Below are 13,005 nucleotides of genomic sequence, written 5' to 3' on the forward strand. Positions count from 1 at the left end.
AACACTTTCCTCAGTGTTACCACAGAAATAACAAGTGAGAATCTAATAGAGTTTACATTTGTGGTGGACACACCATGCTGTGATTCCAGGCCCTTGTTTTCCCCCTGTGCTGATAGTGAATGCACATGTGTGTCCTTACAGGGGCTTGCGTGTGCAGAGTGAGGGACACTCTCAATGCCCGTGGACATGCAGCCGCACCAGGGGCTGTATCACTACAACACCACTGTCAATCAGCCGAGCAAAGGGTAAGACGTGCACCCATTTACTACCAGTGTACTGCCAGTGGAATGCAGCACAGAACAGAAGCAGACCAGTTAATGCTGCTCATCTGAACAGGCATTATTGGAGATTTAAGATCTGTGCAAAGATACATGTCTATGAGCAGCATAGCTGATGGAAAGACTGGCGTTATGCTTGTTACACGACTGAGCAGCGCAGCTGATGGAAAGACGAGTTGTGGTTGTTACGTGACTATGAGAAGTGTAGCTGATGGAAAGATTGGCGTTACGGTTGTTACATGACTAGAATAAGTGTAGCTGATGGAAGGACTCTAGTTACGGTTGTTACAGTTACAGTCTTGCTTTTGGCTGTGTTGTGATTTTGCTGTAGAGACGGCTGCTGGCTCCTCCCCTTCTTCCCCTCTCCACCCTCATGCAGAATGCCACCCAGGCTGAAACAGCGTCAGCTTCTCCATCCCCCCCCCCCCTCTCTGTGGTAACCTGAGTGGTGTTTGGTCAGTCATGCGGAGAGTTGCAGCTCCCTGACCACTCAGTAATAAGCAGCTGTCAGGGGGAACATAGAGAGAAAGGGAGAGAGGAGGACAGAGAGAGAGAGAGAGGGGGGGGGGGGTAAAATGTTCACCACAGAGAACAACAGGGCTACACTAGTGTGACCAAGGAGCAAAGACGGGCAAAAAAAAGAGGAGAAGAAAGAGTGCATGAAAGAAAGAAAGGTCCAGGGAAAAAATGAGAGGACATGAAGAGAGGCAGAACTGGGGGAAGGGCACCTGGTGGATCAGAAGGAGATTAGGCTGCTGCGGAATACACACGATGTTCGGAGAGAATGACAGAGGCCGGGCCCAGCACAGAACATGGGCTAGAGGAGAAGATGGAGGGATGAAGAGCCCAGGGAGAGGAATGGTGTGTTTGTGCTCGGCGTGGGGGGCTGGCGGGTATGCGCCATGCTCTTCGCTAGGAACAAAAGTTCCCATGGAGATGGGAAAACAAAACTTTTAAGATTGGGGGAAATTTTGCTGGCCCATGTGAGGAAAATGTATTTATGTATTTATTTAAATGGAATGTTCATTTTGGATACCCAGGTTAAAGTTAAGATTAGGTTTATTTGAAGGCAGTAACAGGCAATAGGCACTTATAGAATTTTATAGCTACAGTAATACACAAGGACATATTGGAAATACCCCACAAAGATAATAATACAAAATTGAGTTTATGTGTGTATGTTTGTGTATGCAAAGAGAGAAAAGAAGACACAGAAGTCAAAGGAATGTGGGAATTCCCCTTCCATGTTCTCAGACGCTCCTCAACTTTCAAAATAAAGGCACTGTGCGCCCTCCAGTGGCTATGAGGATAAATCACAATGAATTTTAAATATGATCATTCATCATAACACTGCTCCGTTCTCAAAGACTAAAAGATGTGGAGCTGGAACACCACTGCTCTCAGTATGTTGTTCTAATAGCCAAATTTGAATGTGTGTTTGTAGTCTGGTGCCATCTGTACGATTGCTGTACAGTGAGGCGTCACCTGTGCGTGTGGCGCCCACTTGTGGCCAACCTCCACACAGCAGAGCAATGTACAACCCCTCACTTACCCCCGGAGCCTGCATGGATCCTTATATGCGGCCCCCACAAGGACCCCTGCCCCACGGCATGCTGGGACACCGAGGCATGCCCCCACCTGAAGGTGACAGTCTCTACTGGATGTTTACATTACCCCATTGTGATAATATTGCTACGTACAATTGTAATATGATTTTTGATATATCATCATCACTGGTGATTCCTTGATGTGATATGATTAAACATTGGACTGTATTATTATTTTTCAAATTGTTTATATCTGTGGCATCATATAAATGCTGTAATTCATCAAAATACCCAGAGAAGGCTCATCAGCAGTGATTGGTCAGGAAGGTCACATCTTTGTCACATCTTTGAAAATATTGTTAGCGAGCTCATTTGTATATTGCAGCCATATCAGTTAACAAGAAATATACTGTGCTGCACTGTTTAAAGCTTTAATGTACTTGAGGCACTGCTTGCATTGCATTGCCATGTTGCTGAGCCTCTAGGATTGGTGGACTTGCTCTTGCAAGTACCATGGTCATGTGAAGGATAATACAGCCCCCTATTTTCTCCTATTGGCCACGTATCAGTTTCCCTCCTCCATCGCCTCAAAACTTTGAACAACAGAATTTTGCAACATACAGAGCTATCAGAGCTACTTATTACTCATATTTTGGATAGATTTAGTTAAACGAGGTGGAGAAAATGTATGTGAATGGTTTTTGCATCTGCTGTCAAAACAGATGGCTCCATTCTGGAGTTCTTTGGAATTACAGAACCCTTTCATAGCGGTTGTGTAAGGCACCACTCACCACTTCAATAACACGTCCAGCTTCTATAAACAGTAATCCAAGAGTGAGAACTCACATGTTTTTCTCTGTGTTGCAGGTGGCAGTGGCCCATCCTACTGTAGCCAGACTAACATGATGTCAGCTCATCATAGCTTCCCTCACAACCAGTCAGGCACAGAGCATATGGGCTCAGGAGATGGTGCGAGGGCTCTCACACATTATATCATAAGTGATATCTGAATGCCTTTAACCAGTTGGTGTGTGCTGCATACCACATTAATGTTCAATGAAAGCTATTAAGCACATTTCATATTTTAGGGTCACTGAACTGTAATAGTAAGAACAATAAATAAATGATGTCCCCCATCTCTATGCAGGTTCCCGATTCTCCACCCCTCGTTCGGTACTGAAGCTGAGCAAAAAGCGGGCGTTGTCCATCTCTCCCCTGTCTGACGCCAGCGTGGACCTGCAGACGGTCATTCGCACCTCTCCTAACTCCCTGGTGGCATTTGTTAACTCTCGCTGCGGGCAAAACCCCGCTAGCTCATATGGGCACCTGTCTGTGGGGGCCATGAGGTAAACTACATGTCGTAAGGTTGCACTGTTAGAGATGCTTGGTGCCTAGGCCCTCATGAAGTACCTCAAACAATAATCCACAAGCCAGAAAAGACAAGAAAGAGTACACAAAGCAGTACTTAAATGGAAGTACTGTTACATCAGAGAAACAAAAATACAACTAATAATACATGATAAATGAAAATATTAAAATGGAAAAACATTCAGTTTTAGAAAAGATCCAAAGTGGTACTGAATTCACATCTAGCCAGGTTACCCTTTGCCTTCCCCATGACTGCAGTCCATCGATGGGTTACTCGAGCTCAATGAACTACCAGTCCAGGCCTCCAGGGACCATGTATGGAACACCCCTCGGTCACCCCCCTGCTCCTTACCATGGTCCCCCAACTCGCCTGCCCCCCCACACCCCCCGGCTCCATGCACCGCCCAAACAAGGACTTGTAAGACAACTCTTGCCCTCTCTCTCCATTTTACTGTATCATGAATCAATGAAGGGTTTGACCATGTATGTTTGTTTCTAGCTGAAGACAGAGTCTGTCTTAGGTGCTGTAATGGATGGCATTAATGTGAAGAGCTTAGAAGAACATTCAGAAGGAGATGTGGCCAGTCCATCCTCTACTGGGACTCAGGTACTACGCAAGAACCAGTGGCACCTGATGCTTTCTGACATTGGGCATGCACAATAATCTAACTGCAAAAATGAAATACTCATATTTATTTTCTTGCTTGTCTAGTTACTTGCATATTCTCTCAATATTATACTACCTGTACTATATAAGATAAAAACATTTTTTTATATAAAAGGCTACAGTCAAAATGTTACCTAAACATTGATGTGCCAACAAAAAAATGTGTTCAAATGCACATTTGAACAAATACAAATGTGACAAAAACTGCCATAGAAACCTGGCTTCAATAGAAATCTATGGTACGTGCTTTCAGTGACTTCACAAGTGAATTTGTGCAGACTGTGCTGTGTATCATAGTCAAACAGCACCCGTGAAATTATATGGATTAGTTATTTAACTCGAAAGTGTTGCAGTATGAGTGACGAGCAATATAGATGCGTTATTAGATGCATTATAGATTGTCAGTGCTATGTCATGATGCAGTTCTAAGGGAAGCTATTCTTTCCATGCAGTTTTAAAGCAATCAGCCCTGATCTGAATTATTCAGCCATACCAATGGACCATTTAAATCATGTTTGCCTTTCAGGTCTTTATTAATACAGTCATGTTTGGGATGCTAATCCATAACACCTACATCTCATTGTCTAAACAATGAGACAGTCGAGAAATAGGGTGTCAGATGTATACCTATAAGTAATATTTAATTGAAAACAATAATGCTGCTTTAGATTCAACTCAACCGAAGGCCTTCTGCACAGGAAGGAGTCGAAGATGACTCCAGCATCCATCGTACGCTGTCAGTACTCAAGACTGAAAGATTGATAGACTAAAATGCTTGAGATGATCCAAGCAAGTATGGAGTCTTGCCCATTTTTTACTGACTTATACAGAATTAAATGCATGCCTCGCAGGATCCTCTTCATGGTCTCCTGGAGGGGCGAGATGATCTGGACAAAGAGGAGAAACCCGAGCCCGAGGCCATCTATGAGACCAACTGCCACTGGGAGAGCTGCAGCAAAGAGTTTGATACCCAGGAACAACTTGTGCATGTAAGACACAGAACGAAGGAGAACGCTGGTGGTGGTGCTGGAGGTGCTTTCTTACGTCGTCTTTCTTACGCACCAACTAAAATGTTTGATTGTTTTGCTCTAGCACATTAATAATGAGCATATCCATGGTGAGAAGAAAGAGTTTGTTTGCCACTGGAAGGAGTGCTCACGTGAGCAGAGACCTTTTAAAGCTCAGTACATGCTGGTGGTGCACATGCGCAGACACACCGGCGAGAAACCTCACAAGTGCACTGTAAGTGTTTGTGTGCGGTTTTTGTGTATGTGTCTTGGAAACTACATTCGGTTTCCAGCTTTCTTTTACATGCAGTGATGCCTTTTGAAGGTGCTGCATTAATTTTGACTGTGCGTTATGTGTGCATTAGTTTGAGGGTTGCAACAAGGCATACTCTCGTCTGGAGAACCTGAAAACACACCTGCGCTCACATACTGGTGAGAAACCATATGTATGTGAACATGAAGGATGCAATAAGGCTTTCTCCAATGCCTCTGACCGTGCCAAGCACCAGAATAGAACACACTCCAATGAGGTATGCCAAACACACATAGGCAAGTTGACGTAAAAGCTCAAACATATATTCACTTGCACTTTACATTAATTAAATACACCTGCTGCTCTTCCGTAGAAACCCTATGTATGCAAGATCCCTGGATGTACAAAGCGCTACACAGACCCGAGCTCGCTGCGCAAGCATGTGAAAACAGTTCACGGGCCAGAAGCTCACATCACTAAGAAACACCGCGGTGACACCGGGCCTAGACAGCCCGGCTCTGCCTTGACCCCCGCAGGGCAAGGCACAGACTTGCTAGTAGAGAAAGAGGAAAGGACCAGAGAGGATTGCAAATTGCTTGCTCCAGAGAATACACCGGTGAGAGATTGATCTTTTCCTCGCATATGTGTCTTCCTCCCCTGTGCTTTGCCTATTTTTAATATTTATTAGGGTTTTCTTTTTTGGTTCAGAGCCACATTGCTATTACGACAATTCAACATCTGGCTGTTAGTCAAATTCTTTGTTCTTTGCTGTCCACCAGAAGTCTCAGCCAAGTCCTGGTGGCCAGTCATCTTGCAGTAGTGAGCGCTCTCCACTAGGGAGCGCCAACAACAATGACAGTGGTGTGGAGATGAACCTGAATGCAGCGGGTAGTCTGGAGGACCTGACAGCACTGGAGGATGGGGGAGGCACTGGAGCAGCTGAGTCCAATGGAGGAGCTGGGTGTGGTGGCATGGGCATGTCTGCACAAGCCCTAAACCGGCTAGAGAACTTGAAGATTGATAAACTAAAGCAGATTCGCAGGCAGACACCACCAGGAAGGGGTGTAGGAAATAAACTACCAGCACTTTCAGGTACAAGGCTGAAACACCCATTTTTTTTTTACTATATTTGGATTTTGCCAATGATATGCTGAAATTTTCAAATCACCAGATATTTTAAATATACATTACAACTACCCTGCACTATATGCTAATGCTTTATCCAAAATAATGTCCCAGGTTGTCTTGTTCTGGTTCTTTTTTGAATCTAAATTTCCCTTCTCTTCTCAGCATCAGGTGAGATGATTGCCATCTGTGGCCCATCCCCCTTGCTTTCTAATCGTCGTGTGTTGGAGCTATCTACCCCTGAGCTGGGCGGAGGAGGTGGAGTTGGAGGAATGGCTGTGCCCTGTCCACCCAATGACCGCCGTGGAAGTGGCACCAGTAGCCTGAGTTCAGCCTACACAGTGAGCCGCCGCTCCTCCATGGCTTCCCCTTACCTGTCCAGCCGACGCTCCAGTGAGGTATCTCAGGTGGGCACTGGTGGGCATTGCCAGTCTCACGTGGGAAATGATGCGGTGGACCCTTTATCCCCAGAGAACAGCCGCAGAACCGGATTGTGCCAGAGTGCTAGTGGGTTGCCAGGTCTTCCCACCCTCACTCCAGCACAGCAGTATAGTTTGAAGGCTAAATATGCAGCGGCAACTGGCGGCCCACCACCGACCCCTCTACCCAATATGGAGCAGTCTGGGACGCCTGGCAGACGTGGTTTCTTGAATGAGTATGAGGGCCAGCCACTGCCACCTTTCCTCCATCAAGGGGGTGTAAGGAGACATAGTGCCAACACAGAGTACGGCACTGGGGTGATCTATCCACACCAAGCGCCTGGCAATAACACACGGCGTGCCAGTGATCCAGTGCGCTCTGGAGGTGAATTGCAAAGCCTGCCCAGGGTGCAACGCTTCAACAGCTTGAGTAACATGGGACGCCGCAATGCCTTGCAGCACTGTGGATCCGATGCCAACCTCACCAGGCACATCTACTCACCACGACCACCAAGCATTACTGAGAATGTGATGATGGAAGCCTTGGCTATGGAGCCTCAGGGGAATGCCACAGAGGGCAGAGATCAGGGAAGAACAATGCAAGGTCAAGAGCAGGCTTACATGGGCTACCAGCACCACCCTCACACAGGCAACCAACTCTCCCCTGGACATGAAGGCATGGGGTGCCTAGATCCATCCTACCAGACTCAGATTCATGGGCAGTACCAGGGTCAGCGTGCAGATGTCGGTGGAGGAGGAGCAATGGGTCAAAACGACATGGCAAACACTCTCCTCCAGCAAGCTGAGTACAGCATGAGCACCTGTCAGCTCAGCCCCTCTGGACCACACTACCCCAGCCTGGGTCAGGCCAGTGAAGGACCAGGACCGTGGGGACAGAACAGCCAGCATCACAGTCCTCATGTGGGTGTACAAGCTGGCATGCAGTTCCAAGACACAGGAATGCAGGCACAGCAGTACCTTCAAGGTATGTATGATCCAAATGCCAACCACAACCATCAGAGAGTCACTATCAAACCAGAACAGTTCCATTCATCTATGGGAGGGTCCAACGCCTGTCAGAATGCCAAGCCTCTTCAACAGCACCACCAGCCTAATGCTATGGCGCTATGCCAACAAGGATACTTACCACAAACACAAGAGCAGAGTTTGATGGGTAAATCTTCCAACCCTGGTTGTGACTTCCGCCATGGTCAGGTGAAGACCCAAGCTGATCACGGTCAGCAGCAAAACCATGCTGGCTCATTCCCCAGTGGTGGAAGCCTGAGTCTTGGCTGTACAGGCTCTGCACTGGGTGAGGGCCACAGGTCCCAGACACCAATGCTGCAAGTGAAAGAAATGATGGTGCGAAATTATGTGCAGTCACAGCAGGCACTCCTGTGGGAGCAGCAGCAAGAGCAGCAAGCTGCCAGCAGCAGTCTGTCTGGGAAGCCAGACAGTATGGAGATGGGATCACAGCCAGTCATGATTCAGCAAGATCAGCAAACCGGTCAAACCCTCTATCATAACAATTACCAAGGCTACGCAAATCAGAATGTTATGGGTTCTCCAGCACACAGTCGAGTATCCAATTCAGTGCCAGTAAAGGAGCAAATGGTTGCCATGCAGGGTTCCTGTTACAGCCATGATATGGCACCTCATCCACCTCAGGGTCAAAAAGCACTGAGTCGCCAGAACAGTCTTTCCCAGCAGGCAGGTGGGACGTTCTTGGGCAGCCCACCTCACCTGAGCCCTGGCCACCCCACTGCTAGCCCCAGGAGAGGAGTGCGGTTACCACCTGTTCAGCAACAGCAGCAACACGCAGAGAATTTCTACTACTCAGGACAGATCCACATGCATCAAAACATGAGTAAGTCTCTGGAACCCCAGGATCGACCTTGCATGACCCAGCACCTTGCAGGAATAGAATCTTCCACAAAACCTGCATCACTGGCCTATGCTGAGTCTGCACCTATGTCCAACACCTTGGAGAACCTGGACCTGGAGAATGCTCAGATTGACTTTGCTTCCATCATTGATGATCCAGATCCTTCATCCTACAGCCCGGTAAACCCAACCCTGGTGCACCAAACGTCTTCCTCCCAGACCTCCTCCCGTCTTACTACTCCTCAGAACAGCATCACCCTTCCCTCTGGCCTCTCCAACATGGCCATCGGGGACATGACCTCTATGCTGACGTCCCTCGCTGGGGAAAACAAGTATTTGAACACACTGTCTTAACAGGTCATAAGATGTGGACTATCGTTCTGGCGATATTGACAACTAACTGACTAACTGCAGTCCTGATGAATGACCCTCAGTAAAACCAAAGGTTCCTATGGACCTTCTTCCACTCACTGTTAGCAATGAGCCGCACTAGACTTGGCTGGTCTTTAAGGATGGAATGATTCTGCTTCTCTACAGGATCTAAACATTTCCATTTGTTTGTTGTCAGTTTGTTGGTTTTGATTTATCATGACTTTATAAACATACCTTGGGTTTCATTATCAAGACTAAAGGGAGATTCCAGATGCCACAATGGCACTGTGAAGTGTAAATATCTTATACCTTACAGCAATGGACTATAAATTGAGATAATGATACAAGAAAAAGCTATCATCTGCTTTTTGAAATGTAGGGGAATTAGCAAGAGAGTTAGAGAGAGCACATTTTTAGGTATTCTAAAAGCCACACCACTCTCTCAAACAGAGTAAACAGGTCTGAAGTGCCTTTTTTCCATTATGGCCTCCTTACAAGTAGAATATTGACTTACCGTCTAGAAATAGACAGAAACAGTCAGACAGGTGAATTACACAAGGCACAAAACTCTGAAACTCATATCAACCAGCAGTCCTAATGCCTGTGTGCAGTGCAGTATTCACAGCCTTAACAGATGTTCTTATTGATGTTTATTATTCTTCATGTGGCAAGACAGAAGAGCTGAGTGTAAATTCAGTGGAATCCATTTGACTTAAATGGCAATTAATATTTTCCCCTCTTGTTTCTTTTCAGACATGTACCTTCAGTCAATTGGCACTGAGCTACTACTCTTTTTCCTTGTTTAAAGACCTAGATACTCTAAGCTGAATATGGTCTGAAACAGCTATTAGTTTATCACAACATTATTGGTTTCTCATGTCTGTAAAGTGGTGTAAAGACAGACTTGACAGGCTGAAGATTCATTTGGATTGCAGCATTCAATGCTGCCATTGTCAAAAACAACTTATCAGAATGAAACTTCCATTTTAACCACATTAATATTATTGCTGTTGGTCTTTAGAGTGTATGTTCATCCTGTTGAGGTACATACATCAGCTAACAGTCTAACTTGTCGCTTCTCTTTAGTGTTTCCAGGGCCTAAACTATACTAGCCTCCAAGCATTGCACTGACAGCAGCACTGAGCTGAAGACAAAACCTGAAAAAACATGAATTATTCTGTTTCTGTATCGTTTCTTCCAGTATGATGTATGGTCTTGCATTCAGGCAATATCCAGTTGACAAGCTAAAGATCTTCACATCCTTTGCTTTAGCACACTGTCCTTGTGTTAGTGTTCGCAAGAGTGTGAAGAACTCTTTTCCTGAATCTTAAATAAGTATTAAAAAGGGGCAGGGTATGGCTGCAACCCCTGACCACCCCTAGTGTTTCAAGCACAGCCATCAATGGCATACCAAAGATGCCATGCACTGAGCAGAGTGCATGCACACCCTGTCATACCAGTAACAGAATCATGTGGCCGCACCTCCATAGTGCTACATTAGAGAATGTAATTGTTTTCTTTTTTTTCCCCTGGGTTTTGCATTTCTCTGTGTGTTTTCTATCACAGTTTAAATATTTTGCTGGCAAAAGCATTAGTAATGCAAGTTTATGAATTTAGCAGGTGTTACATCTATTTACAGGAAACCAAGTGATATATTTTTTCCATACCATTTTCTACATTTTTATATAAGAGTAAAGGTACTATATTTTACCCTTTTATTAATAAACACAGCCTGTGATGGAAATAAAGCCTGTGTTGTGTTGTCACACATCTCTTAATAAAAACATCAGATATGCTTACTCAAAAAGGGGGGCAGTTACGATAAATCTAATATGATGCCATGTTATTAAGGGGAATGCAGTCAAACAAACTCATATGAAGACAAGGAAGAGGTTTTGTTATCATAGCTTTTCTTAGGATTTTCTCATAATAAATACAATTAAATCATTTATGGTTGTTAAAATTTTCATTTACCATTGTTTAACAATATAAATAATATATTGCATTGACTCCTAAAAAAGTTAATTATGAGGACATTAAATCTTCCCTTTAAGACATTTTTCATATTTAGGGAATACTATAACACCCACTGGGCCATTTCACTTGTGACATTCTTCTACAGATTTTGAATTTTAAGGAACCTCCTGAAAGAACACCAGATGGAGCTAACTGTAAGTCAGGAAGTGAACTGTAAGTCTATAAGTGAAACTTGGACAACCTTCAGTTCTGGGCAAATGAAGAAATACACAAAGTCTGTGTGTCTGTGTCTCTGTGTGTGTGTGTGTGTGTGTGTGTGTGTGTGTGTGTGTGTGTGTGTGTGTGTGTGTGTGTGTGTGTGTGTGTGTGTGTGTGTGTGTTGCTGTGGTGACTGGCCCTTGGTACCCTGAGAGCTCACACTGATGGAACTAACTGTAAGTCTGGAAGTGAACTGTAAGTCTATAAGTGAAACATGGACACACTTCAGTTTTTGGCAAATGAAGAAATACACAAAGTCTTGCACACATTTCCTTTTGTTTTGCAAGTTCTATTTATGTCTTGTGACCCAATTTGTGTCACAATTTCCTTTTAAATGTTCCCATGTTCCCTCCTCTCAATATAAGATCAAAAGATCTTATATAATGCCTGTGTGTGTGTGTGCGTGTGTGTGCGTGTGTGTGTGCGTGTGCGTGCCTATGTGTGTGTGTGTGTGTGTGTGTGTGTGTGTGTGTGCGTGTGTGTGTGTGTGTGCGTGTGTGTGTGTGTGTGTGTGTGTGTGTGTGTGTGTGTAGCACTAGAAAAAGCCCAGCCTAACTCTGGCTAACTCTCTCACATACTTTCCCTCGATTTACTATTCCACAGCCCAATATTCTGCTACATCCAGTTCCTTTCATCACATAGCCCCTTCCCCTACTGGGGGTGGGTGGGGGGGATTATTTCTGTTCTTTTACTGCATTCATGCATTCCTTAAAATTGTGCTGAATAAAAATGGTCTTAATTTCCTACCAATTTATCTTTTATAATCGTTCAGTATGTTTTGATAATTTTTTTTTTCATTTAGAAACATTCTAAAACCCAACTAAGGGTACCTTTTCTAAGAGAATCTGAAAATTATTTACTGAGATGCAGATAGCTGGGGTCAAGTGATTTAACTTCCTTAAGGGTCTAGTGAAGGTCCATTCATTGTTGATCGCTGTGAGATGCAGTTAAACTGTAAAGAAACAGTGCGGATGGTTAACCAGGCTCAGAATTGTAGCTTTAACTTAAGCCAGAATACACAGTGCTGAGCTTGGTGATACAAATGGAAATGCTAGAATGGGAACTGAGGTTTTGACATGCGAAAAAGCAAGTGCGGATAATGACTTTTCTTGTCTTGTTTTACCATTCAAGTGAAAGCTGCTTTTTTCTTCTCTTTGTTAGCATGTAATTAACTGATGCTTAATATGCTGTTGGGGAGTCTCCTCCCTGTGCTCTCTCTCTGAACCCCTGCCAGACACACACACACACACAAACACACACATATGCGCGCACACACACGTTAAAAACTCTTGTGGCTCCTCTCCCTCGTGTGTTTTTGCGTGTGTGTTTGCGTGCGTGTTGGACCATTTGGTGCCCAGATTGCTCAGCTCACTAGTTACTATCATGGTGGAGCTTCTGGACTCCTCGTGGGTGACATCCGGCACCAAACTTTGCACATAAATACACACAGATGACAAGACTGTCGCAAACATAAGGGACATGTAGGATAATGGAAATAATGCTGCTCATTGAACTTGAACAGACTGACCAGTGATGATGGTTTTCTACGTGTAAACTCAACAGTTTGAAGTGCATTACTGCATGTGTCCTCTATCCTCCTCCCTCCCTCTATCCTCCTCCCTGATCCACAGCAGGGAGTGGCTTTATTATCCCCTCTTCACCTCCTTTCCTCTCCTGGACAAAAGGGCTATGACCTCGCATCCCTCTCTCTTTCTCTCCACCTGGAATCCTCCTTTTTTATGCCTTTGAAAGGACAAATGTCCATTAGAAACTCCAGAGGGTCAGTGGGAGGAATAGGCTTATTTTACTGTCAGCTCGCTCTCTCTGTGTGTGTGTGGGGGGGGGGGTAT

At 44.9% G+C, this 13,005-nt stretch overlaps 1 protein-coding gene across 2 annotated transcripts in view; it reads left to right on the plus strand.

Moving 5' to 3' along the window:
* The window catches only part of gli1 (GLI family zinc finger 1), a 37,120-nt gene extending 26,251 nt beyond the window's left edge, over positions 1 to 10,869 (plus strand). Inside the window, exons 2-13 of one of the 2 annotated variants that reach the window (XM_027010941.3) lie at positions 142 to 245; positions 1,723 to 1,922; positions 2,693 to 2,794; positions 2,973 to 3,171; positions 3,452 to 3,611; positions 3,693 to 3,800; positions 4,712 to 4,849; positions 4,953 to 5,102; positions 5,233 to 5,397; positions 5,494 to 5,736; positions 5,900 to 6,212; positions 6,411 to 10,869. In XM_027010941.3, coding sequence (XP_026866742.2) covers positions 175 to 245; positions 1,723 to 1,922; positions 2,693 to 2,794; positions 2,973 to 3,171; positions 3,452 to 3,611; positions 3,693 to 3,800; positions 4,712 to 4,849; positions 4,953 to 5,102; positions 5,233 to 5,397; positions 5,494 to 5,736; positions 5,900 to 6,212; positions 6,411 to 8,902 — 4,341 coding nt within the window. In that variant the 5' untranslated portion in view covers positions 142 to 174 and the 3' untranslated portion in view covers positions 8,903 to 10,869. Of the gene's footprint in view, positions 1 to 141; positions 246 to 835; positions 1,140 to 1,722; positions 1,923 to 2,692; positions 2,795 to 2,972; positions 3,172 to 3,451; positions 3,612 to 3,692; positions 3,801 to 4,711; positions 4,850 to 4,952; positions 5,103 to 5,232; positions 5,398 to 5,493; positions 5,737 to 5,899; positions 6,213 to 6,410 lie in introns of those variants that run through there. The other variant, XM_027010942.3, reaches the window with a different exon arrangement.
* The last annotated feature ends 2,136 nt before the right edge of the window (positions 10,870 to 13,005 follow it).

This window comes from Electrophorus electricus, chromosome 7 (assembly GCF_041902795.1).
Source record: "Electrophorus electricus isolate QZ-2024a chromosome 7, ASM4190279v1, whole genome shotgun sequence".
Classification (NCBI taxonomy): Eukaryota; Metazoa; Chordata; class Actinopteri; order Gymnotiformes; family Gymnotidae; genus Electrophorus; species Electrophorus electricus.